The sequence below is a fragment of the Neofelis nebulosa genome, chromosome 12 (assembly GCF_028018385.1).
Source record: "Neofelis nebulosa isolate mNeoNeb1 chromosome 12, mNeoNeb1.pri, whole genome shotgun sequence".
NCBI classification, from domain to species: domain Eukaryota; kingdom Metazoa; phylum Chordata; class Mammalia; order Carnivora; family Felidae; genus Neofelis; species Neofelis nebulosa.
The window spans coordinates 49909242-49935962 of record NC_080793.1 but is presented as its reverse complement, the minus strand read 5'-3'; the positions used below and the strand labels follow the sequence as shown (position 1 = coordinate 49935962).

Below are 26721 nucleotides of genomic sequence, written 5' to 3'. Positions count from 1 at the left end.
ATCAAGCAGTGATTTTCCAGAAAGTGACTACACACCTCAATAATTCATCGAGCTTTTATTATTACCTTCAAGGCTGATTAACCAAGTACAACCTTTCTCTTTGTGCCTGAGAGACATTCACACCCTGGGTTGCTCTGCAGTGTGGAGGCACATACATCATTTCCCTCAATGCATTTCCACGTAAGAAGAGTAAATCAGAAAAGATTTAACTATAACATGCTTTTTTAATTAAAAAGAAAAAGAGAACTGAAGCCAAAATTGGGAGTATGTATATAAACCGCAAAAATCCCTTCCGGAGAAGAATAAAAAAGAGCAGGATTCAGATAAGATGATCCCAGGGGATATAGTGTGGCTAGAAAGGGAGAGAAGCTCAAGAAACCTGACCCTGGGAGAGGGGCATGATGGACAAAAGAAACGAATCCCGTCTTTATCAAGAGTAGGAACAGAAGTCCAAAAAGAAAAAATACAGAGGGGATAGAGGGGGAAGATTCCACAAGAATAAGTTCCATCCTTAGCCCTGGGGCCCACGTAAAGAGTGAAAGCCGATAAAGTACATGTTAAAACTGGAATATAGTGGAAGGCATACTTATGAAAGGTGACTGTTATTAAAATCCAGATGATCCCTGACCTGGAGTTCACTGATGCTCTTTACCAAAAGCATTCAAAGCTCAAAATTACCTGAAAGGAACATCTCCCTTTATTTAATTGTTAACTTAAAGAAAAATAATTTATCACTACCCATTGTGTGAAATAGCAAGGCCTACATTAAATTAGTCAGCTTAGTCTTCCAGTTTTTGTAGGTATGTTCTTTCAAAGGGTTGTCCTGGTCTCAGAGTCCCTGACATTTGAAACCCCCGGTTTAGCACAGTGGTCTTATCAAAAGTCCTCTTGCTTCCTGTGCTTAAACCAGACCTTTATAGAGATCTATGGACATTGCATAACAGTGTCATAAGCTAAAAACACAAAGCAGAGCGGCAGAACAAGAGTCCAGGCTAAACACCGGAAAGGACACGGCTATTCAAAATTGGAATATTCTGATAATAAAATTTCAAGAAAGTTGTCTTTATTATTTCCCCAGGCATCCCTGCCCAGATTATCTCAGACAAGATAGTTTTGTTTTAACATAAAAATCACCTCTCTCTCCGGACCTATAAATAGTGAGTGCCATTACCGTAAGTAGTGGTCCAGATCACCGCCTGCACAAAGATGCTTGGCCAACGGAGTGAGGACACGCTGAAATCCCACTATGCTACCCTAGCTATGCCGCGTCCCTTGTGCGAAGGCTTCCTGCGGCGGGGAGAAGTGGGGGCATTTATTTCTAACGTGCCCAAAGACACTATGATAGTGATGCTATATGGGTACACTTGTCTAGGTAAACCACTCAAATCCATCTCTTGAACCACCAGGAGTTATTAAGACTGAAATTTGTGAAGTTAACTAGATTTTTACTATATTCCAGTTTTACTCTGACAATAGTTGAAAGAACGGACGAGTTTGCTTTGTGGCTAGGGCATCTATATATTACTCAATCTTTCCATTAATGAAGGCTTTAAAAAAATTTTTTTAATGTTTATTTATTTTTGAAAGAGAGAGAGAGAGAGAGAGAGAGAGAGAGCGCGCACATGAGCAGGGGAGGGGCAGAGAGAAGGGAGACACAGACTCCGAAGCAGGCTCCAGGCTCTGAGCCGTCAGCACAGAGCACAACATGGAGCTTGAACTCACGAACTGCGAGATCACGACCTGAGCCAAAGGCGGATGATTAATCGACTGAGCCACTCAGGTGCCCCTGAAGCCTTTTTCATATTTAACCATTTCACATTACCACAGGCCAACATAGAACACATTACTCATAACGTGTTAACAAACAACCAAAATCTTTCCCATCAATTGTCTGAGGTGTGAGGAGATGTTTTTGAACAAAAATAAAGTCACCTAGTTTAACACATGAAATTCACGTGTAATACATTAAATGCAAATATAAACATCCTGTGAGATAGCTCATCTACATGAGAACTACAAAGTAAAATACTGACAGTGGTTCCAGTTACTGGAGGGATTATAATGATTTCGTTTTTTCCTTTTGCTTTTCTAGAAAGTCTACATTTTCTAAAGTTAGCATCCACTTATGTTAAAAATAGGTAAAAAGCCAGATTCCTTCTTGGGGCTAAAACATGTTCTTTCTAGTAGAACACCATTATTATGTCAACGTCTTGGAATAAAAATCTTTATTTTCACCTTTCGAGGTAACAAAAACTGTGATTTAAACCAAAGCATCATAAAAACCTATAGGAAAAAAAGAGGTCGTTCTATAAATAATTATTTGCTGACTGGTTAAGTATGCTCCACATTTTACTTAATCATCTCAAGTGGGAGGAAGGGGGGTATCATGCTTATTTCAGTAAAGCCCAAGGTAAATTAGCAGCAGATCTGAGAACTGAATTTGTGCCTTCAGATTTCAAATCAAACATTCTTTCTATCACACCACGGCTGTGTCCCTTGTGGGAATAAAGGTTATTATATTAAACCACCTACCATTTATCCTTATTCCTCAAAAATGAAAGCCGAGTATCTATTTCAAGAGTCTCCTACATTTCTTTTTTAAACTGCTATGGTCAGACCCCATCACTGTCAGGTTTTTGTATAACTTTGGGGACAACATAAATTCAGAAAATAAAATGTTAATTACAGCTTCTCTTCTCTACCCCCCTCTGCAAAAATTATTTTTACTTAATGTTATACAGTATGAGGCAAAAACAATATCCAGCGGGGACTATCAAGGCAGACACCTGCTCTCATTAGCAATTCCTTTAGTAGGATGCTAGAAGTAAGGGAACACACTCAGATATACTAGATAAACCTCGTACGCGGCTTTAAAACAAGTACGGAATGAGCTACCTGAGCCAAGAAGAGAGGGAAAACCCGAACCAATGGCTTTCAATTGTAATATGTATGTATTTAAAAAGAGAGAGAATTGTTCGTTGTTTAATTTGAAAATCTCCAAGATTCACATGCTTCCATTTTTTTCCCCTTTTCTATTCACTTCTTATTCTCTTGGCTTTTTGTGCACTGGGGGTGGGAACCAGGGGCAGGCTTACGTGTTGTTTTCCTGTCAAATATCACAGTATTTCCTTTCAGGACTAAATGAAGGCTGCCACATATACATAGTCAGCGAAACCGCCGCTCCTGGGAGGTTTGCCGAAAGAAACGTCGCACACCTTCCAACACCGAGAATTGAAACGCAACAGAATTTTTTCGTAGTGCAAACTCAGGAGTATCTACCTGTTTCATTTCTCTCCCATTTAGCCTTTGCTCAACTTACGCAGGAAGCACATGTGAGCTGTGGACGTTGGGAAACGTGTGCCCCTATTTTTTCTTTCCTTACTGAGAAGGTAAAATAGGTAATTAGGAAAGAAGCAACAAATGAAGGCAAGGGGATTGTTCTAGACCACGACTACTTCCAGTGCACATTTTCACAAGTTCCTAACTGTCCTGCAATCAACTTATGTAACTTTGGGTGAAATTAAAACATAAGCCCACTAATATGCTGAGTGACGTAACTTTCTACTATGACCACACTTTCCCTAAAAATTTATGAGATGAATGTTACATTTGGAACTAAGCCTCACAAATTTGACATTCTATTTATGATTTTTAAATTAATGTTTATTTTTAAGAGAGAGAGAGAGCGAGCACGAGGTGGGGAGGGGCAGGGAGAGAGGGAGACACAGAAACCGAAGGAGGCTCCAGGCTCTGAGCTGTCAGCACAGAGCCTGACACAGGACTCGAACTCACAAACCCCAAGATCATGACTTGAGCTGAAGTTGGACACTTAACCAACTGAGTCGCCCAGGCCCCTCTCTATTTATCATTTATATGTATGCTCTACTTTCAGGATTTAATCTTCCGGGCTCTGGGAGAGGGGGGGATACAAAAAAGAAAAAATGGCAGATACGACAGAAAATTAACCTCAACTCTGACAAACAGCCAAATAAATGAGTCAGCCTGCTTGATCCTACATTTATTTAAATAAATCACCTTTGATCAGGGCTGGTGAAAAACAGCAGCAACCTTTTATCTTTTGAGGCAGGTAATTACAGGGTGATATATACCAGAAAATAACAAAAAGCCACACTTGTCCCAAAACAAATACCCAAAAATCCAATGAAGCCGTCTAGTAACAGCCACTAAAATAATCTTCCATGTATTATTTTCTTTGAGTCATTTTAAAAATAAGCAGCCAGCTATCCATCCTCTGGGCACTGGGATGAGTTTGCCACAAAAGCCACTTACATTTTTAGAAGCCCAAGTCTTGACAAATCAGTTCCTAAGAACATAATTTGTTACACGTTGAAGAAAGCCTGAAAACACAGACCTCGGTTAAAGAGGCTTCCATATCTTGTTGTAACCTTTCCAAATGTAAGTATGTGGGAAGAATACCCATAAATTTAACTTGAAACTGAAACGGAAAATTTCCAATTTAAAATACATTAAAATGTGGTCTTTGAGAGGAAATGAAAATAGCTTTTAAACATATGAAAAGATGCTCATCATCACTCATAAGAGAAACCTGAATTAAAAATTAGGTATCATTTTTCACTCAACAGATTGGGAGGGGGGGTTAATAAATGAACGGTGTGGAGAAACAGGTACTCTCACACATTGTTGATGCAAGCACAGAGTGATATAACCTCTTTGACAGGCAATTTGTAAGTGTCCATCAAAATTTAAATTCCACTTTGCCTTGGAGCCGTGATTTTACTCCCAGGAATTTATCCTACGGATAAACTCATCCATGTGCACAAAGAACTACGTAAAAGGTTATTCATTACAGCTTCGTTGGTGGCCTGAAGGAAGGCTCACTATAATGTCATTTTGTATCATGTGTGCATTTACCTATTCAAAAAAAAAAAAAAAAGTAAAATGGGGGGGTTTGGATGTGATTTGTACAGTTTAGAAATTAGAAGTGTTCTCGATTCCCCTACAAAAGCAAATACTAAACGGCCCTAGACAAGATTCATTCCAGAACACTGCGATAAAATGCTATGTTCAGATGGCTTCCGCAGCTACATTAGGAGAGAGCTTCTTACCATGAGCCCCCTTTGGTCCTTTAATAACCAAAATCCCTTGGTGGGGGTCTACTGTGGACTTGAATTCCACTTCACAATAAGCAGTATTTCAAAAAGATTCCAATTTATTCCTTGCAAAAACATACCATATATAAATGTAACTGTCACTCGGGGAAGCGGGACTGCGTTATGCTGCAGACTTAACACAGACTGCAAGCATGTTCCCCATGTCTTCTCCAGCAAACCCTGCCAACTGGGCGTCTGAAATGTCCTATTGAAACAGGTGGTGTCTGAACAGAATTGGATTTCTGCCTATAGAAACCCGAGTTCTAACAACTGCTGTGGTTAGTTTTAATTTTCAGTCCTCAAAATTAACTGCTTGCCAGTGATTCAGAAATAGACTGAACAACATGTTTAGACTTTGGCCTGTTTAATTGAGGAAAGCAAGCAAGCAAAAAAGCCTACCAATATCCTACCACCATTCCATGAAGAACAACAGAATCAAAGCAGACCATTTGCTTTCCAGGCCAAAAAAAAAAAAAAAAAAAAAAAAACAAAACCAAGAGGTGGGGGCGGGGGAGCAGCTGTAACAAAACTCAATTCTCCAAAGATGCCTGTCCTTTTGTGCTTTCTTTACAGCAGCATAGGGATGCAACTACCTTGCTGAACATACTACATAGGAGCCCTTGTGAGGGCTTGAGAAACCTTTATTTAATCTGCTGGAAATACAGAATTCAGAACAGTGATAAGAGCTGATCATTTTTCTAATGAAAACTTGCATCGTAAAAAATGATATTCTAGGGGCACCTGGGTGGCTCAATCGGTTAAGCGTCCTTGACTTTGGCTCAGGTCATGATCTCGCGGTTCATGAGTTCGAGCCCCGCATCAGGCTCTGTGCTAATGCCTTGGAGCCTGGAGCCTGCTTTGGATTCTGTGTCTCCCTCTCTCTCTGCCCCTCCCCTGCTCATGCTCTGTTTCTCTCTGTCTCTAAAAAATTAAAAAATGTTAAAAAATGATATTCTAAACAGATCTTTGTTTCATTTGATACAAGCAAAATACAAACTGCCAGAATTCAACTCCTTGAAGAAAGATCCTGTGGGCTAAAATTCTTTAAATCCAACACCGGCCCATCAATGTGCCAGGCACACTAACCGGCGGTCAAGATGCCTATAAGAGCAGCTTACACTTTATAACAAACCTTTTCCACTGTACCCTTAAGTGCTTGAAATACACATGGTTAAAGATCTGTCGACTTTCTTTTTTCTTAAGTTAATTTATTTTGGGAGAGGGGGAGGAGGGAAGAGAGAGAAAGAGAGAGAGGGAGACTAATCTGAGAGAGAGAGAGAGAGAGAGAGAGAGAGAGAGAGAGAGAGAGAGGAGAGGGAGAGAGAGAAAGAGAATCCTAAGCAGGCTCCACACTTCAGCTCAGAGCTCTATGTGGGGCTCAAACTCGTGAGCTACAAGATCATGACCTGAGCCGAAACCAAGAGTTGGACACTTAACCAACTGAGCCACCCAGGTGCCCCAAGATCTGTTGATTTTCTAAACCAACAAAGGAAGAAAACAAAAAAACAAGAAACAAACCAAAAAACAAGGGGCTGAATATCTACTATGTGCCACACACCATGGTTGGACATTCCCAGTGAGGAAAATACAGTCTCACCCATTTCACAGATGATAAACTGAAAAAAAAAATTTTTTTACCATAGAAAAATAATTATACATTGTGACGTTTAGGACATACCTTTAAGATCTAGATTAAAGGAATCATAGGTATCTCTCAGTACAACACAACATATCATTCGAGTTTACCATGATTTTCTGTGGATTTTTTTTATTTTTTCAATTTACATCCACGTTAGTTAGCATATAGTGCAACAATGATTGCAGGAGTAGATTCCTTAATGCCCCTTACCCGTTTAGCCCATTCCCCCTCCCACAACCCCTCCAGCAACCCTCTGTTTGTTCTCCGTATGTAAGAGTCTCTTATGGATAAACTGAGATTCTGAGAGATGTAATAACTTTCTTCAGCTAGAAGACGACAAAAATGAGGTCTCTACTTAAATCTGCTTCATTTCAAAGCTTTTCCAACTGTATCACACTCCCTCCCAACATGAAAGCCAGGGAAGTGAGTTAGTGGAACAAGGACTTTCAGCTTATATGACAATACACTATCATTACTTAGCCCACACGCAGAAGAAAACCTCATCCACTTTCAATCAAAAGTAATGGATGTTAAACCCTTCAGCACGGTAGGACTGAACTCTAGCTACTAAGAAAGTGATCAATAAAGAAACAAATAATCTATTATGATCATAAATAAAAAAAAAATCCTGACATCCTAATGAGCATTTTGAAAATCACTAAAGAAGGATTCATCTGTTCATTTATAAAAAAAAAAACAAAAAAAAACAAAAAAAAAAACAAAAAAAACCAAGCAGAAACATCTCATTGGAATTCAGAGATGCTTCTCTATAGGGCACATTTGGTCTTCTTGCTTCAAAATTCAAGGACAAATAGATTATTATATCAAGTCTTACCCTCAAAAGTTTATTGCTCACTGTCCTCTACCTCTCCCACCAACCAAAATATAAAATAAGATCTCAAAATAAAGGCAATCTCCTCTCAGAAGTTCTCCTGGCCCCTACCTTCTTCTTCTTACTTAAAGCCTGACAGGGGCTAGGCCCTAAACAAAATCTACAATTTCCCTAGCAAGCTCTTCTTATTTAGAGGAAACTACCTTTAGCATCTGAAATAACTCTGTATTCCTATATTTTCACAAAATAATGCTTAATTACAAATATGTCCTTCTCACAGAAGTTTTTCTTTCTTTTTTTTTTTTTTAAGTAAGAATCTCCTTAATATTAGGGACTTACTCAACAGAAGAACACAGGGTACATTTTTTTTTTTTTTTTTTTTGCAAACTAGTTAGAAACAAGTTGTAACAGTACAAAAAAAAAACGGTTGTCTTGTAGTTATTGATTTATACTTTTTCAAGTAGAAAAAAATCTGCAATTTTTTAAGATTCTTCTAGAAAAAGCCAAATTTTTGGAATCGTTTTCTTCTAAAAGTTAGAAGCATTTTTCCAAGATGCTACCGCCTCTAAAAATAACCTTTCTGATATCTTGAAAAGCCAAGTTCAACTTTTAATGGTGCTGTGTACTTTTGGTTTAAAAGAAAAAGGAGAAAGAACCATAGCCAAAACAGTAAGCTTATTCCACTCATGCCTCAAGCTGTAATGATTTCACACAGTACATAAGAATACAGGATTAAGTTTTTCCTTTAAAGATAGAACATATACATCTATGTCATACAAGTAATTTTTTTTCTTTTATTTTAAATTTTTTTTTAATGTTTATTTTTGACAGAGAGAGAGAGACAGAGCATGAGTGGGGGAGGGGCAGAGAGAGAGAGGGGCAGAGAGAGAGACAGAATCTGAAGCAGGCTCCAGGCTCTGAGCTGTCAGCACAGAGCCTGACGCAGGGCTCAAACTTACAAACTGCGAGATCATGACCTGAGCCGAAGTCGGATGCTCAATCGACTGAGCCACCCAGGCGCCCCTTCTTTTTTTTTAATTTAAGAGAGAGAGAGCACATGAGTAGGGCAGGGGCAAAGGGGGAGGGAGGGAGAGAAACAGAGAGAGAGAGAGAGAGAGAGAGAGAGAGAGAGAGAGAGAGAGAGAGAGAGAGAGAGAGAGAGAAGAATCCCAAGCAGGCTCCATACTCAACACACAGAGCCCAGCGTGGGGCTCAATCCCATGACCCTGGGATAATGACCTGAGCAGAAATCAAGAGTCAGACACTCAACCGACTGAGCCATCCAGGCGACCCCATGTAACGGGGTCAGCATCCCCTCCTGACCTTAAAACCCAGGCAAAGAAAAAAAAAAAAAAAAGTTTATCTAAAGAGACACAGTCATGACCAAGATTTCTAACAGACATCAAAACAAAGGCAACAAAAGCAAAAATAAACAAGTGGCATCATATCAAATTGACAAGCTTCTGCACAGCAAAGGAAATGAGCAACAAAATGAAAAGGTAACCTATGAGGAAAATGTCTGCAAATCATATAAGGGCTTAATACCCAAAATATATAAAGAATTCATACACCTTAATCTAGCAGCAACTACAAACAATCCAATTTAAAGTGCTGCCTGAGAAGACACACAGTGGTCAGCAGGTACATAAAAAGGTGCTCCACATCACTCATCATCAGGGAAATGCAAATCAAAATCACAACGAGACATCACCTCACACCTGGCAGGATGGCTATCATCCAAGAGAAAGGAAATGGTAAGTATTGGCAAGGATATGGAGAACATGGAATCCCAAATGCACTGTTGGTGGGACTGGACACTGATGCAGCCACCACAGAAAAACGATACAGAGGTTCCTCAAAAAGTTAAAACTAGAACTACCACAGGATCTGGCAATCCCAATTGTGGTTGTGTGTGTGTGTGTGTGTGTGTGTGTGTGTGTGTGTATACAAAGGAAATGGAAACAGGATACTGAAAAGACATCTGTACTTCTGTGTCCATTGCAGCATTATTTACAACAGCCAAGATCTGGAAATAAGTGAATGGATAAAATAACAGAATATTATTCAGCCACGAGAAAGAAGGACATCTTGCCCTTTGTGACAACGTGGTGGAAACGAAAGCATTAAGCTAAGTGAAAGTCAGAGAAAGACAAATACTACATGATATCACTTATACGTGGAATCTAAAAAAGCTGAGCTCCTAAAAACAGAGACTAGATTGGTAGCTACCAGGGGCTGCAGGGTGGGGGAAAGGGTGGGGATGTTGGTCAAACAGTACAAATGTCCAGTTATAAGATGAGTAAGTTCTGGGGATCTAACAGAAAGCAGAGCAATTATAAGTAATGCTACTGAATTACTATTTCAAAGTTGCTAAGAAAGCAGATCTTAAATGTTCTCACCAAAAAAAGAAATGGTAATTATGTGACGTGATGGAGATGTATGGTGGGAGTCATTCTGCAATATACAAGTGTGTCAAATCAATACAATGTATACCTTAAACTTCTACAATGTTATATGTATGTCAATTGTTCCAGTAAAGCTCAAAAAAAAAAAAAAGATTTCTTAATTATTATTTAAAAACTTTTTTTTTCACATTTATTCATTTTTGAGAGACAGAGAGCGCAAGCAGGGCAGGAACAGAGAGAAGGAGACACAGAATCCGAAGCAGCTCCAGGCTCTGAACTGTTAGCACAGAGCCCGACGTGGGGCTCGAACCCACGAACCTTGAGATCATGACCTGAGCTGAAGTCAGAGGCTTAACCAAGTGAGCACCCAGATGCCCCTTAAAAAATATACTTCTAATAAAATCAAAATGGCTCATAAGTTAGTAACACCATTATTGGCTGTATTAATAAACTAACACAATGATAAATGTTTACACATCAGGTAAAAACAATACAAGGTAGCCAAAAATCTAGGTAAGCCAAAAAATGTTTATTAGTCTATAGATTCTCACATTTCTATAGAAGACTAATATTCCCCTATTCAATGGATTTTTTAAAATCAAATCTATGGGATTACCATTACTTCAACAATTTTTTTAATTTTAATTTTACCACAAAATTTACTGGCGTCAGTCCCTTAAAGAATTTATGTGAAGTAACTGGTGTGCCTGAATGTTTCACATTTCAACTTATTTTAGAGGTGCCAAGACACCCTCTAAGTTTAATAGGAAAAAATCTGCAGGCTTCAAACAGCACTTAAAAAGAAACACAAAGAAGGAAAGTTAGAAGTCAAGGAGGATAATTCTGCAATAAAGGCCGACAAGAGTGAGACAGAAATCTAGTGGAGACCCTCTCAGGACGCAGGCCTGCGCCCTGCTGCATTATCACTGACCTGTAACCTCTTCCTCAGCTCGCAAGCAACCCTTAAGTACTCTGGGACTAAGCAGGGTTTTTAACAGTTCTTGTGTCATATTTACTTTTTCCTACAACTCTTATCAGAAGCCTGCTATATTCAAGTTCCAGAATCTACAGGCTCCAATTACCCACCTAACTACAGAGCCGAGAGGAATAATCAGAAGCAGAGAATGCCACCATCATAGAAAGAAAATGAGAATCAGGATTTAAAATAAACCGGTTCATTCTTTTGATTGAAGTACCATTGGCATACGATATTGTATTAGTTTCAAGTGTGCAACAGAGTGATTCGACAACTATACACATTCTGAAATGCTCACCATACATGTAGCCACCACCATCTGTCACCATACAAACTTATTACAATCTTACTGACTATATTCCCTATGCTATACTTTTCATACTCGTGACTTATTTTATAACTAGAAGTTTGTACCTCTTAATCCCCTTCACATTGTTCACCAACCCTCTCCTCTCCACCCCTCTGGCAAACACCAGTTTGTTCTCTGTATTTACAAGTCTGTTTTCTGGGTTTTTTGTTTGTTTTATTTGGTTTTGTTTGTTTGGCTTGTTTTTAGATTCCACATAGTAGTAAAATCATGGTATTTGTCTTTCTCTGACTTACTTTACTTAACAGAATATCCACCCTCTAGGGGCACCTGGGTGGCTCAGCTGAGCATCTGACTCTTGGTTTCAGCTCAGGTTACGATCGCAGAGTCATTGGACCAAGCCCTGCATCAGGCTCAGTGTGAGCCTGCTTAAGATTTTCTCTCTCTCTCTCTCTCTCTCTCTCTCTCTCTCTCTCTCTCTCTCTCTCTCTCTCTCTCTCTCCCCCCATCTCCCATCTCCCCTGCTTACACACACTCTCTCTCTCTCTCTCTCTCTCTCTCTCTCTCTCTCTCTAAAATAATAATAAAAAAATTGAAAGAATATCCACCCTCTAGGTCCATCCACACTGTCATGAATGGCAAGATTTCATTCATTTTTTATTTCTGAGCAATATCCCATTATACATATATACCACATCTTCTTTATCCGTTAATCTATCAATGGACACACAGGTTGCTTCTATGCCTTAGCTATTGTAAATAATGCTGCAATAAACATAAAGGTGCATATATCTTTTCCAACTAGTGTTTTCATTTCCTTTGGGTAAATACCCAAGAAGGGACCAGTTCCATTTTTAAGGGCATAGCCACAGGTAAATAGCATCAACACTGTGTTCTTGGTAACTACGAAAAGAATAAAATAGGTTTTTAAAAAAAACCACTTCCTTAATAAATGTATAACAAATATCCAACTTTAAAATGAGTTGTATTACCAAAGGCTATTTCTTCATGCATATATTTCCCCATAAAATACTGTATGTGGTGGTTCATTTTCTAAAGCTGGCGCAATACCTATTTAACCCATAATCTACTGACATAGTACAATGCTGAATGAAGTGTGTAAAGGTACTTACAACGCTTCAAATGCATATTAGTATTTCAGCTGAAAGGACAGGAGCTTGGCAAAACTGGGCTCCCAAAACATGAACCTTGGGAGTTCCATGTAACCCCAAATGTTCACACAAGTGCATACATGGGTGATTCTCTTATGAGAGGGTCCATAACTTCTCAAAGTGGTTGTTGATAAGCCCACAAAAAGGGGTTGCAATAAAGGGAAAAAACTGTGTTCTTCCCTGCATAGCCCTCAGGTAGCTTTTATGGTAGAAACGAGGCATTTTGCGCAGTTATGGTCCACACATTTGCACATAATGATAAGTTCATGGATGCAAAACTATCAAACACCTTCCAGAAAAACTAAAGTGAAGTGAAGAAAATTCTAAAAAAGGAACATGTTTCAACACTTCATGGGGTCTGAACTGCCCACATAAGAGGACACAGGAAGTTCATCTGAAGTAAAATGAGGACAGTGATTACAATGGCACCCACAGTAGAGCAGATTTCCACTGGTAAACAGCTTGTCTGTATAGCTGACAGCAGCAAATATTCCATATGTTTGTGCTACAAGACACTCCACTTAAAAATATTTCCCCATCCTGGGATGCCTGAGTGGCTCAGTTGGTTAAGTGTCTGACTTTGGCTCAGGTCATGATCTCATGGTTCGTGAGTTCAAGCCTGTGTCGGGCTCTGTGCTAACAGCTCAGAGCCTGGAGCCTGCTTCAGATTCTGTGTCTCCCTCTTTCTCTGCCCTGCCCCTGCTCACACTGTCTCTGTCTCTGTCTCTCTCTCAAAAATAAACAAACATTAAAAAAAAATTAAAGGGGCGCCTGGGTGGCTCAGTCAGTTAAGCATCCAACTTCGGCTCAGGTCATGATCTCACAGTTTGTGAGTTCGAGCCCCACATCAGTCTCTGTGCTGACAGTTCAGAGCCTGGAGCCTGCTTCGGATTCTGTGTCTCCCTCTCTCTCTGCCCTTCCCCTGCTGGCTGTCTCTCTCTCAAAAATAAAAACATTAAAAAAATTTTTTTTTAATTAAAAAAAAAAATCTTTCCCCATCCTAACCAAATCACACTGACAAAATATTTATCACACCTTGGCTATCATTATCTTAAAAAAAAAGAAAAAAAAAAAAGAAATCCACCTTTTACCTCCATATAACACAAACAAAGTAAAAGGTGTATTTAAACGACGTAAACATGTAATGTGAATGAGTATACCTTTTCTATTAATTTTTATCAAGAAAATCTGGATAATAACCTATTTAATTTTAAACATGACTTCCAACCTTACCTAAAAGCTTCTATAAACTGATATAACAAAGTTCACACATTGTGCTTTTAATTGGGCAGGGTTTATTGTTTTTGGCTTTTTGTTAAAATAGATTTCAACTGCGTGGACTATAAAGCTATTCTAACCAACAGTGCAATTTCAGATTCATACCTAGTTAAAAGATTATTGTTTGCGTACCTCTTTATCCCAAACCATGAGTCCATAGCTAGGTCATTAAGGTACTTCCTCTCTTTTACCACTCTCACATTATTATACTTAACACACTAGCATCTATTTTTTGATGGCAAAGGTTTTTCACAAGACAGTGCCACTTACCCCGCCTGCCTTCAGCAACTTTCTTCTAAACTCCTCTGTGGGGTTGTTGAAAGTTAGCTTTTCACAGCGGAGGTGATTCACTGGTGGATGGCCTTCAAGATGCAGGAATAAGTCATAATCAAAGCGGACTTTCTTAGGTTCTTCCTAGAGATTAAAAAAAATTAAGAGAAGAGTTATTCATATACAAATTTTTTGAAGTTTGTTTCTGAAAGACAAAGACAGAGACAGCAAGAGACAAAAGGAGGGAGGGAGGGAGAGGGAGAGAGAAAGGAAGAGGGGAAGGGAGTAAGGGAGTGAGGGAGGGAGGGAGAGGGAGAGGGAGAGGGAGAGGGAGAGGGAGAGAGAGAGAGAGAGAGAGAGAGAGAGAGAGAGAGAGAGAGAGAGAATCTTAAGCAGGTTCCGTGTTATCAGAGCAGAGCCCATCGCGGGGCCTGAACTCATGACTCATGAGATCATGACCTGAGCAGAAATCAAGAGTCTGATGCTTAACCGACTGAGCCACTCAGGCATCCCATATCTCCAGATTTTAAGAGTAAAGTTTTATTCTTCACAGATACCCAACAGCTATAGTGTCAAAGTGCTGGCGAAAGAAAATTATCAAGGAATTATCTACAGAGCAAAATGGAAATACCTGATGAATCACTTTCTGGCTTTCTAAGAGAATAAACTCACCACTTTTCTTGCAATATCTCAAGTGGTATAACACCACCAACACAGCCACCCACCTAGAAACCTAAGATAACCCTGAAGCCACTTCTTCCCCTTCCCACTCTACCCACCTCCACCATCACCAACAACTGAACTGCCATTTTCTCTCCTAAATATTTCTTGAACAAGCCCTCTAACCCATACTCTTACTCATTGCCCAAACTACAATATGCTCCTTTCTCTTGTAAGTCTTCCTCCTTCCGGATGGATTCCTCTTCAATTCCTCCTTCATTGAGGCCTCAAAATTACCCTTAGCAGCCAAAAACCTAGCGATTTTTACAGCTTGATGAAAATTTCAAAAGCTTCCTTCCAGTCGCCATTAGATTAAAATCAAAAGCTCACGTGAAGGCCTCATAGGGGCTTTCAGAACCCGGTTCTTGGCTCCTTATCTCACCACTGTCAAGGAACACATGGCTATTGGTTGTTCCAGTATTTACTACGCTCTAGGCTAATCCTGGGTTTCACCCTTGCTTTACATGACTACCTCCATTGCCCTCCTCCATTCCTCCACCCTCGTGTCACCTAAGTAACTTCTCGTCCTTCTCCTTTCAGGTATCACTTTGGGGAAACCTTCCTAGAAACTCCACTCCCAACTTCCCACTGCCTCTCCTCTGTTCTGTATCTCTCTCTCACCCTTGCACATCTTAGGTTGATCATCCTATTATCTCCCTTTTTCCTGTGAAATCAGAAGATTCTTGAAAGGGGGAACAATAGTTGAATCGTCACTGCACACCGCCCGACAACTCATTTAGCACCTGTGCACAGCAGAAATGCCATAAACAGCCCTGAAATGAACTAGGAACACAAAATAAGCATCATCTCCAAAAGAACAGAATCATTAGAATTTCACGATACCCGAGTTCTGCTCTCAAGGCATTACTTTAGTTAGCTAAACATTTAAACCTCTCTCCACACCGATTCTCAAACATCCCAGGTGAAATGAAGACTGAGGATAGTAACAATAACTAACATTAACATTAACAGTTATCTCATTCAATTCTTATAGCTCTCCTCAAGGTCAGTTCTGAGTCCTGCTTTGCAAATGAGGAAATTAAGGCACTTAGAATTTGTTGTATTACTTTACATAAAAACTCCTTTTGTGTCACAAATACAAACCATCTTTGTGACATGTTGTAATTGTTTTCATTAGTCCTTAGCCTTGTCATTTTATTTTTAATGGCTGTGAGAAGTAATTCGCAAACCATAAAACCCACCCTTTTTGAAAGTATACAACTTAGTGGTGTTTAGTGTATTCACAGAATTATGAAACCATCACCATCGTCTAATTTCAGAACATTTTCATCATTCCAGAAAGAAAACTCAAACACATTAGTAGTCATTTCCAATTCCCCCAGATCCTGCATTCCGTTATACCACTAATAATCTATTTCTGTTTCTCTAGAATTGCCTATTCTGTGGAGCTGGCATTTCATACAAACACAAAAAATACCCACACACAGCATGTCATCTTTTATGACAGTCTTCTTTAATGTGACATGATGTTTTTAGGGTTCATACATGTTGTAATGCATCAGTTATTTAGTTCCTCTTTATGGCTGAATAATATTCCAATGAATGGGTATACCAGTTTTTTTCATCCACTCACTGGTGGATTGATATGTGTATTTTTTATGTTTTTTAGCTACCATAAACAATGTTGGTATTAACATTTGTGTACAAGTTTTTATCTAGACGTATGTTTTCATTTCTCTTGAATATACACCTATGGGGAGAATTTCTGGGTCATATGGTACTTCCATGTTTAACACTTTTACAAACTGCCTTGCTTTATATATATATATATATATATATGATATATATATATATATATTTATATCATATATATATATATATTTAGTATATGACATATTAAAATCTTACATAGTCAAATAAAGCAATGTTTTTCTTTAAAAAAAAAAAAAACTACTGGAACATCTGGGTGGCTCAGTGGGTTAAGCCTCTAAATCAGCTCAGATCATGATCTCGCAGTTTGTGAGTTCAAGTCCCATGTTGGACTCTGTGCTGACAGCTCAGCCTGGAGCCTGCTTTGGATTCTGTGTCTCCCTCGCTCTCTGCCCTTCCCCCACTTATGCTCGGTCTCTCTCTCAAAAATAAGCAAGCATTAAAAAATTTAAAAAGAAAGGACTTTTTATATATGTAATGTGATGAAACAAAGTGATGTGAAACTGGGTCTTTTAACTCGAAAGTCTTAGTTCCTGAAACTGTCAAAATGTAGGCATTACCTGCTACAAATTTATGGTTTCTATCTCCTCATCCAAACTTCTCCAAATCAGTCTCCACTCATTCACTCACTATCTCTACACTTCTTTTGTTTTAATGTTTATTGATTTAGTTGAGACAGACAGAGAGATAGAGGAAGGGCAGAGAGAGGGAGAGAGAATCCCAAATAGGATCCACACTCAGCATGAAGCCTGATGCGGGGCTCGATCTCCCAACCGTGAGATCGTGACCTGAGCTGAAATCAAGAGTCAGATGCTTAACTGACTGAGCAGCCCAGGCGCCCCTGCCTCTTCTCTTCTACCTCCAAGCGGCATGAAACCTGCTCCTTTCCTCTTTCATCAGAATACCCCTCCCTCCTGGTTTTCTTCACGCTTACTGGCATTCCTTCTCAGTCTTCTTCACCGGCCTCCCTGCTTTCTTCACTGACCCTTAAACATCCTTTAACTTTGGGCAAAGTCCCCAAGGAGCTGATGCCCATTCACAGGGTGTCACTTCTACCTCTATGACAATGACTCCCCTATCTGTACCTCCAGCCCAGTTCCCACTTGACTGCCATTTATGGGGTCTCCACACCACATCTGCCCACATCTCCACCAAGTTGACCCACAGCAACTTCAAAGTCACGGTTTGTCTTAAACTGGAGTTCTATTCATCTGTCCTTTCTCCCATACTCTATATTTTGGCAAACAGAAATCCTCATCTCTTGCCAAAGTTAAAATACAGAAAAACCATCCCCAGCTCTTCCTTCTCCCTTGCTCAGCACACTCAAATAGTCCCCAAGTTCTACTCCATATTCTCCCTTAGGAACTCTCAAATCCAACCCTTTTGTCCAGTTCCCATACCCTCGCCTTAGTTAGACCTTCGTCAATCCTCACCGGGTCACCTCCTTGTTTTTCAACTCACCCCATTTTACCTCCTACAGTGGCAAGACAGTGATCTTTCCAAAACAAAAAGTAGATTACATCTTTTCATTGATATAAATGCCTTTAATGACTCATCATCTCCCACAGGATAAAATCCCTCTTCCTTGGAATAACCATCTCAGTCCTCTAATACCTTTCCTGCATTTCCTTTGTTCTCTTATGACACCCGGTGTTTCCATAATTTCGGAGCACTTGTGGTTCCCAGTACTCTACATTACCTCATTTGTTTTGCCTTTCACATCTAGTGCTCCCCACACTTAAACAGTTTTCTCTCCCAGCACCTCTCCCTTCCCTTGCTTGCTTATTAATGCACTCATTATTCAAAACCCAGATAAAGCATGAAATCCACTGGAAAGCCTTCTTAATACTTCCAATCCAATCTGTATTAGATATCCCTCTTATAGCATTCCTTTATTAATGTAATTATCACATTGAATTATGGTCATTTTTCTACTTACCTGCCTTTCCTCTCCATTGTAAAACAGTCAACACAACCTTAGAATTTAATTAAAAACATAAGAAGGGCTGTTTTCTGCCTTATAATTGGGACTGTAAATTTGTAAAGCCTTCTGGGAAGACAATTTGGCAACAGCTATCAACATGCTAACCCAGTAATTCTACTTCTAAGAATCTCTTCCCACAGAAATATCCAAATATGTGCACAAAGATACATATATTATAAAATGTTCATAGTAGTACTGTATGTAATGGCAAAAAAAAAAAAAATTGAAATGATCTTTCAGTGAGTATATCATATCATTGAATACCATTCAGATGTTTAAAAATACAGATTTAGGGGCACCTGGGTGGCTCAGTCGGTTAAGCGTCCGACTTCGGCTCAAATCATGGTCTCACGGCTCGTGGGTTCAAGCCCCGCATGGGGACTCTGTGCTGACAGCTCGGAGCCTGGAGCCTGCTTCCGATTCTGTGTCTCCCTCTGTCTCTCTGCCCCTCCCCCACTCATGCTCTGTCTCTCTTCTTCAAAAATAAATAAATATTTAAAAAACATTTTTAAGACAGATTAAGAAAGGCATAGTGCCAAGTAGATTAAAGGTAAGTCATAGAAAATATTAAAGTATGATATATTATGCCCCTGCCTATCTTTACTTGACATAGATTTTATCTGTGCATCTTTATGGGGGCGGGGGGGGGGGGGGGGGGCGGGGATCAGGAAAGACAACACCAAATAGTTAACAATGATTAAAAGGACTCAAAGAGTATACTTCTACATACTTTTCAGTATCACTTCATAGTCCACAACACTTTTATACCAGAAAGAAAGAAAGAAAGAAAGAAAGAAAGAAAGAAAGAAAGAAAGAAAGAAAGAAAGAAAGACCACTTTTCAATAAAACTAAGGGTAATGACCACAGAAAGTGACTACCTTTCTATGAATCCTGAGTGCAATTTTCTTTTAAAGATTTTTCTTTTTTCTCTTCAGGAAGGAGAAAGTACTCACAAACTTGTGCTCTAGCCAACGGATCTCTTTCTTAGAGGGCAGACTTCATTATTATGTCCATCTATGCTCCTCAGGAAAGAGTCTTCTCAAATTTCAAACAAGAAAGCATGCATTTATTCTACACATAAAGCTACTACACTTCCTCTAAGAGGTGGAAAACTGGTTTTGGCAAGATCAGACTGTCCCTCTTGTTCTGCCTCGGTCCTTGACATTTCCTCAGGTACCTTCTCTGAGGACGGAATGAAAGAGAGAAGCAGGGAGTCCTTTCATCCTAAAATGCTAGAGTCAATTATGTTTTATCAGTGTGCCTATTGGTTTCAAGTTTCTGCAACACTCGTAATTCTCATAGAGAAGCTTATTTTGTTGAACACAAATACAAACTAAGACAGAATACACATACATGAACCCAAAAGAAGTAGTGACAGACACTTCACCCCCACCCCCTTTTGGGGTAATGACTCTGACTTTGCAACTAAATGTAGAGCAGAAATGAAAAGAGGCTTATTGGAAGCAGGGAAAGCAAACGATGAAGACAGAATGGAGGACAGGATGATCTCATCCTCAATCTGCAGCAGTAGGACTCTCCCAAGATCACTTGGAGCTTGCTTTCACCTCCTCTGAAAGCTGAACAATACTTTTCATAAACCATTATTGTAATGAGTGTTCATTCTTAAGACAAAGTCGAATAAACTCCAGGGCTGAATAAAATGATAAAAACTCAGAAGACACAGAATGTCTATTCTGGGGCAAGAGCCTGGACTTACTACATTTTTACCCACAGATCATTTCAGAGGGAAGAGGAACGAGAAATATATCCAGCTCGGAGAATACAGCAAACCTTTGGTTTGTAAAAAACTGCAAGATCAATGAAAAGAGAGGACAAAGCAATAATTTCTTTTTTTAATTAAAAACTTAATAGCATACAGAAAAGAACATTAAATACTACACCCAGGAACCTTCCGCTGAGATTAAACAGATGTTAACACTTTTACTGTGTCTACCTTTTTCTTCAAAGAAATAAAATTTTATAAATATAAGCTGCTCTATCCCTCTTCCCCAATAACCAATGCTATTTAGTTCCTGTGGTATCATTTCAATTCACACTCTTATACTATGTATGTGTATTTCTAGAACATCATTTATTCTCAGCTTCAGTGGCTTATAAAAATATACATGAATGATATCATAACCACATACATAGAATTCTGTGACTTTTAAGTTGTCATCATTTTTGTTTTTGCTTATCCATGTTGCTAAATCAACTGCTACATAGCATTCCACGTGTTTTTTTTAATGCTTATTTATTTTTGAAAGACAGAGAGAGAACGAGTTGGGGAGGGGCAGAGAGAGAGAGAGGGAGACAGAGGATCTGAAACGGTCTCTGAGCTGTCAGCATAGAGCCCAGTGCGGGGCTCAAACTCACGAACTGCAAGATCATGACCTGAGCCGAAGTCAGATGCTTAAACCGCCTGAGCCACTCAGGTGCCCCTAGGAGTTCATGTATTATTAACCCACCATTTATTGATCTACATCTCTACACAGGACCAATTAGGTGTATCCCACTCTTTCAAATTACAAACACTGAAATCTACATGTCTCATTGTGCACCTATAAAAACAGCAATCATTATTAAATACAAAATCTTAACGAAAATCTCAAACTAGAAAATAGAAATCAGCTAACGTGGATGCTAAACAAAAAATCTACTTCAGTAGTGTTTGGCCCAAGTGTCTATTTCCTAATGGCTCCGTAGGAATTACTGCTTTCCATCTCCATGTGCCTCTTTCTTCCGTCACTTTTTAATCAACTAAAATTCTTCACAAAACAAGTAAACAAGAGGTCTTTCCGCCATAATAAGAACGACTACCCAAAGTGCCGAGAAGACTGAACTTGTGTGTGTGTGTGTGTGTGTGTGTGTGTGTGAGTGTGTGTGTGTGATATGTGCTCACACACATACATGCTACCTCTTCATCTTTCTTTTGCCCTCTTAAAATCTGGTGTGTAGGCAGATTCCAGTTATTTCTGCAAATAAAGAAATTGGACAGTTCAGAAAATATATTTTTTGTTGAACTGACAGCCTGTAAAAATGACCAGAAAAGGTTAAAAAAAAAAAAAAAAAGAGAGAGAGAGAGAAGATGAAGATACTTCACTGCAGCACTGTTTCCAAATTGAAGTCAGTGCAATGTTAAATTGACTTAAGGTGATGAGAATAGAATGCTATACCCAGTATGATCCTCCCAAGAGACGATAAGAGCCTATCCCCTAGCTTCTTTGGAACAATGTCTTTTCTGGCTTAAAAGCCTAGACTCTTCCTGTGGACAGCCCAATGCCTAGATGAAATAAAACACTGGATGTGAACAGTGTGACAAGAAGGAAGAAAAGCACTGCATGATCTTTATTAATTAAATTTCTAGAGTATTAAAAATGGGGATGGGTGAAGAGACAGCCTCTGGATTCCCTCCCATAAACACAACCACCTTAGGGGCACCTGGGTGGCTCAGTTAGTTAGCAGCCAACTCTTAATTTCAGCTCAGGTGGTGATCTCATGGTTTGTGAGTTCAAGCCCCGCATTGGGCTCTACACTGACAGTGTGGAGCCTGATTGGGATTCTCCCTCTCCCTCTCTCCCTCTCCCTCTCCCTCTCTCTCTCCCCCTCTCTCCCCCTCTCTCTCTCCCCCTCTCTCTCGTTGCCCCTCTGCCACATGTGCTGTCCCTCAAAATAAATAAACTCAAAAAAAGAAAAGGAAAAAAAACCCACAACCACTTAAATGGAAAATGAATACATTTAAAAATGGGGGACACCTGGGTATCTCAGTAGGTTAAGCATCAGACTCTTGATTTTGGCTCAGGACATGATCTCACAGTCGTGAGATCAAGCCCTGCATTGATCTCCACGCTGGGCATGGAGCCTGCTTAAGATTTTCATTCTCTCTCTCTCTCTCTCTCTCTCTCTCTCTCTCTCTCTCTCTCTCCCTCCCTCCCTCCCTCCCTCCCTCTCCCTCTCCCTCTCCCTCTGTCCCCCTGCCCCTCCTCAACGCTCAGTCATACTTTCTCTCTCTAAAAAGTTAATACATTTTTAAAATTTAAAAATTTAAAATGAGCAAAAGATTTAAATGGCCGTTTCTCCAAAGAAAATAAACAAATGGACAATAAGCATATGAAAAGATGCTCAAAAATTGTAACTCATCAGGCAAGTGCACATCAAAACTGCTTCATATGCACCATAATAACTATAATTTTTAAAATGGAAAATGATAGGGGCACCTGGGTGGCTCAGTTAAGCCTCCGACTTCGGCTCAGGTCATGATCTTGTGGTTTGTGGGTTCAAGCCTTGCATCGCGCTCTGTGCTGACAGCTCAGAGCCTGGAGCCTGCTTCGGATTCTGTGTCTCCCCCTCTCTCTGGCCCTCCCCTGATCACACTCTGTGTCTCTCTGTCTCTTGATAATAAATAAACGTTTAAAAAAAATTAAAATGGAAAATGACAAGTGTTTTCCAGGATGCGGAGAAACGAACCTTCCCACCGTTGCTGGTGGGAATGTAGAATAGTATGGTCATTTTGGAAAACAGTTGGAAGTTCTTCATAAAGTTAAACCAAGAGTTACCATACGACCCACCCACTCCATCTAGATATATACCAGGAGATTTGAAAACATATGTCCACACAAAAATCTGTATGTGAATATTCACAACAGCATTATTCACAGTAGCCGAAGGTGGAAGTAAGTCAAACGTCCATCAAATTACAAACTAATAAACAAAAATGTGGTATATTTATACAATGGGATATTATTCAGGTATTAAAAAAATAATTATTGATACATCCTATAGCTTGGATAAACCCTGAAGATACACTAAGTGAAAGAAGCCAGGCACAAAAGGTCATATATTGTACTATTCCAGAATAGGAAATTGTATAGAAAAAGGAAGTAGATTAATCATGGCCAGGGGATGGGGGTGAGGGGGATGAGGAGTGAGTGCCAGTGAGTACAGAATTTCTTTATGGGGTGATGAAAATACTAAGAAAGTCATAGAATTTGATAGTGGTGATGATTGCACAATCCACTAAAACCAATGAGTGTATACTTTTTAAAAATTAATTTTATGGTATATAAATTATATCTCAATTTTTTAAATAAAACAAAAGAAAGCTAAAAGCTTTTTAAAGGAAATCCAACTAGAAATGAGGGGAAAAAACAATCAATACATCAATGTAAAGCCACATCACATAAGTGGACACAAATGCATCTCAACAAATTCTGATTTTGATTAAAAAAAAAAAACCATGTGAATATTTCAGTGGGGTTACTGAGAAAGGTAATCATTAGCATTTACTAGGTGCTTACATATATACTGAAGCATTATTCTAAATGTTCTGTGCAGACATATTGTATCTAATCCTTATGAGATAGATACTCTTATCCTATCCCCATTTTATAATTAAGGAAAGTGAAGCCTACAGAGGTTGAGCAACTTATCCAATTTTATATAGTCTGTATTGTGCTACATATATACTTTTAAATCCAGTAGAATCCATAATACATCAAGTTGATATAGTTGTATACGTATGTCATGTGTGCGTGGCAGCTAAGGATACATGAGAGATTTTTGTTTGCAAGTGTCTAAAATTCTAGAAATACGCAAATGAGAAAAAGAGCATTTCACTGAAAAAACATAATGTCTTTTCTGCTTTACAAACATACATTAATCTTTTTTCAAATGGTAATCATTCTTCTCTTAAAAAGAAAGTTTAATGAATTTCATATAATCTGGCTTCAGAGAACTGAAATTATCTTTTTTAGCCACTTCCTCTATAATTAAGGGTAACAATAGCCAAAATTCCTAGAAGACAAATTTAACTTTTATTTTAAAATCATCTAGTGATAGGCGTATTTATGAATCAAAATTATTTTAAACATTGTTTGGCTAATGGCGGATCTTCTACTGAAAGATTAATGGGTAAAGATTACATACCTTGTTTTTAAAATAAACCTCAATTGGCAAAATGAAACCAGCATACCCAGATTCTTCTACTTTGTAAGGTGGATCTTTGCACACTGCAACATTAAAAAGAAAAAATAGGTGAGAGGAGAATAAAGACAAAAAGACATTCTTCTTTCTTCTGAAAAAAATAAATAAATAAAAGAAAGAAAAAGAAAGAAAACCCCACTCTCCCGTCTAGATCATGCCCAATTTTCACAGCCCTTTCCCAAGTCCCCATCTCCCTTTCTGATCTCTATTTCTTTTTCAGAATCTACAATAATTTTCCTAGGTAAAGCAAATATGGTAAGCTATTTGTTCAAATCTTGATGGGGGGCATTTTACCACAGTCAACCGTGATCATTAATGACTTGAGTTCAGGTGTTCTCACCCTGCCCTGAAGCTTTAGGGAGATTGGGGAGAGCTCCTACGATCTAAAGCTTGAAAGTCCCCTGACAAATGTACTGTCTGTGTCAGATCTCTCCTGTAAATCACCCCACCCTCAAACCCCTCACTTCTTGGAGACATCCCGATTTCCATGCCAACAAGTGGCAGGATACCCTCCCTCCTCAGAAAATTCCAAGTCCAGAATCTCCCAATGTTATTCGTGTCCATCGCGTCACCCTCTTCGATTTCCCCCAAAAATGAATTAGGCAAGACTATTTTAGGCAAGCTCTTGGGAAATGAGAGACACCCTAAAGAAGGTAACTAGGATTCATACCACTAGAATGTCAATTAAGTAAATCAAAATCAGTCACAAGCCATCTGAAAGTATTCTAGTTGAGGCTGTATTTGATAGTGTCACAAAGAAGTCATCACAGACATGCTGAACATCAAGGCGACACAGTCCTCTGTGTGGTAACTCAAGTCCCCCGCAGCAGGGCCCCAGCCTACCTTTCCAGCCTTCCTCTTTTGTCACTCATCCGTCCTCCTGTGCTTCCTTCAATTCCCCGCAAATATGCGCAGCATTTCCCAAGTGTGCCCTGTCCTCCTTTCATCCCTTCCCTCACACCTTGATACCACTGTTAGGATCCTCTCTTAGTTCAAATCCAAATGTCATCACAAATTCTGTGACCTTTCCAGACCACAAAGTATTATCCTCTCTTCTCCTTTTACCTTCCCAAAGCATGAGTTGCTAGAATCACAGGTTGGACACCCCACAGAGTTGTACTACAGTGTATTCTGGAACATCGTGTGTAATTTCCTTCCAGTCCTCAAAGACGGAAACATTTACCCCAGGAACATAGAGTGCCAAGTGTCAAGGGCATAGGCACACCTGGGTGCCAATCTGGGATCCAACTCAGACTGACCAGGCTACCTCTAGAAAGTTACTCCACTTCTCTGAACCTTGGGTTTTCTTCCAAACACTGGGAGGATTAAACAGGATGATGTACATAAAAGACACGGCACAGATCCTGGCACGCGTAAGTTCTCAAAAAGTTACTCAAGTGAGGCAGGTGATCTACTCCATGAGCTAGCCAACTGGCATGGAAACTTTTCAGATGAAAACAGAAAGAAAGCAGCAAGGAGAGACCCCTAGATTCAGATTAGAAGACGCAACTCCATGGCACCCGGACTAAGAATTCTCTAGACAGTTTCCATTTCCTTTCCCTTTAAAAGAGAGAAGACCATCTACCTATCCGTAAGCATGGGTAGGAACACACGTGTAAGGCGTTTTTCTTCTAGGCGATGATGATAATGTACATAAAACTTGGTTAGACCCTCCCCAAGTACAAATATGGTTATGAAGACGTACACTGAAGATAGGACTGGAACACTTGGAAGTCTCCTTCAGCCCACCTCAGGAACATTTCCCCAAACTGACATCAGAAGTAAATCAGGAGTGAGGACTCTCACCTGACCTTACAAGTTTCTCTGATTTAAAAAAAAAAAAAAAAAAAAAAAAAAATTCAAATGCAAAACAACTCAGAGTAGCTTCAGTCCTGCATCTACTAACCACCTGCCAACCTGTCATGAATATTCAAATATCCTGAACCCTCGGGAGAGGGTATGCCACTAAAAGCACTGAGCACACCCCCGACCCCAAGGAGAAGACTCGTATTACACCCATGACATTTCCAGACGGCAAAGCAGTCTTTTCAGAACAGCACTTTCAGTGTCCAGGTTGCTTGGGATTAATCATGCCAATGTCATTTGAAGGAAGTTTATTCTGTGGGCTGCCGCACATGTCAGAGAAGTTATAGCTGCTCCTCTATACACCCTTTTGTATAATTCATTTTCTCTATTCTGCATGCAAATTGCTTCTATTATAGGAAACAGCTGTTAGTGAGCCCATCTTCCAGTTGAAAGTTTTAGATTTTTTCCCACCCTCTAAAGGAAATGATCTGTTATGTATTCATATTCTGTAAAAGTCTGGTTTATAAGAAACTATTTACCAACGCAT

General features: G+C 39.4%; 1 protein-coding gene across 2 annotated transcripts in view; it reads right to left on the bottom strand.

The window, feature by feature from the left end:
• MLLT3 (MLLT3 super elongation complex subunit) overlaps positions 1-26721 on the bottom strand; it is a 287620-nt gene that overhangs the window by 106410 nt on the left and 154489 nt on the right. For both annotated transcript variants that reach the window (XM_058695235.1, XM_058695236.1), the window contains exons 3-4: positions 24312-24394; positions 14012-14155 (exon numbers count right to left, since the gene is read on the bottom strand). In XM_058695235.1, the coding sequence (XP_058551218.1) occupies positions 14012-14155; positions 24312-24394 (227 nt within the window). The remainder of the gene's footprint in view (positions 1-14011; positions 14156-24311; positions 24395-26721) is intronic.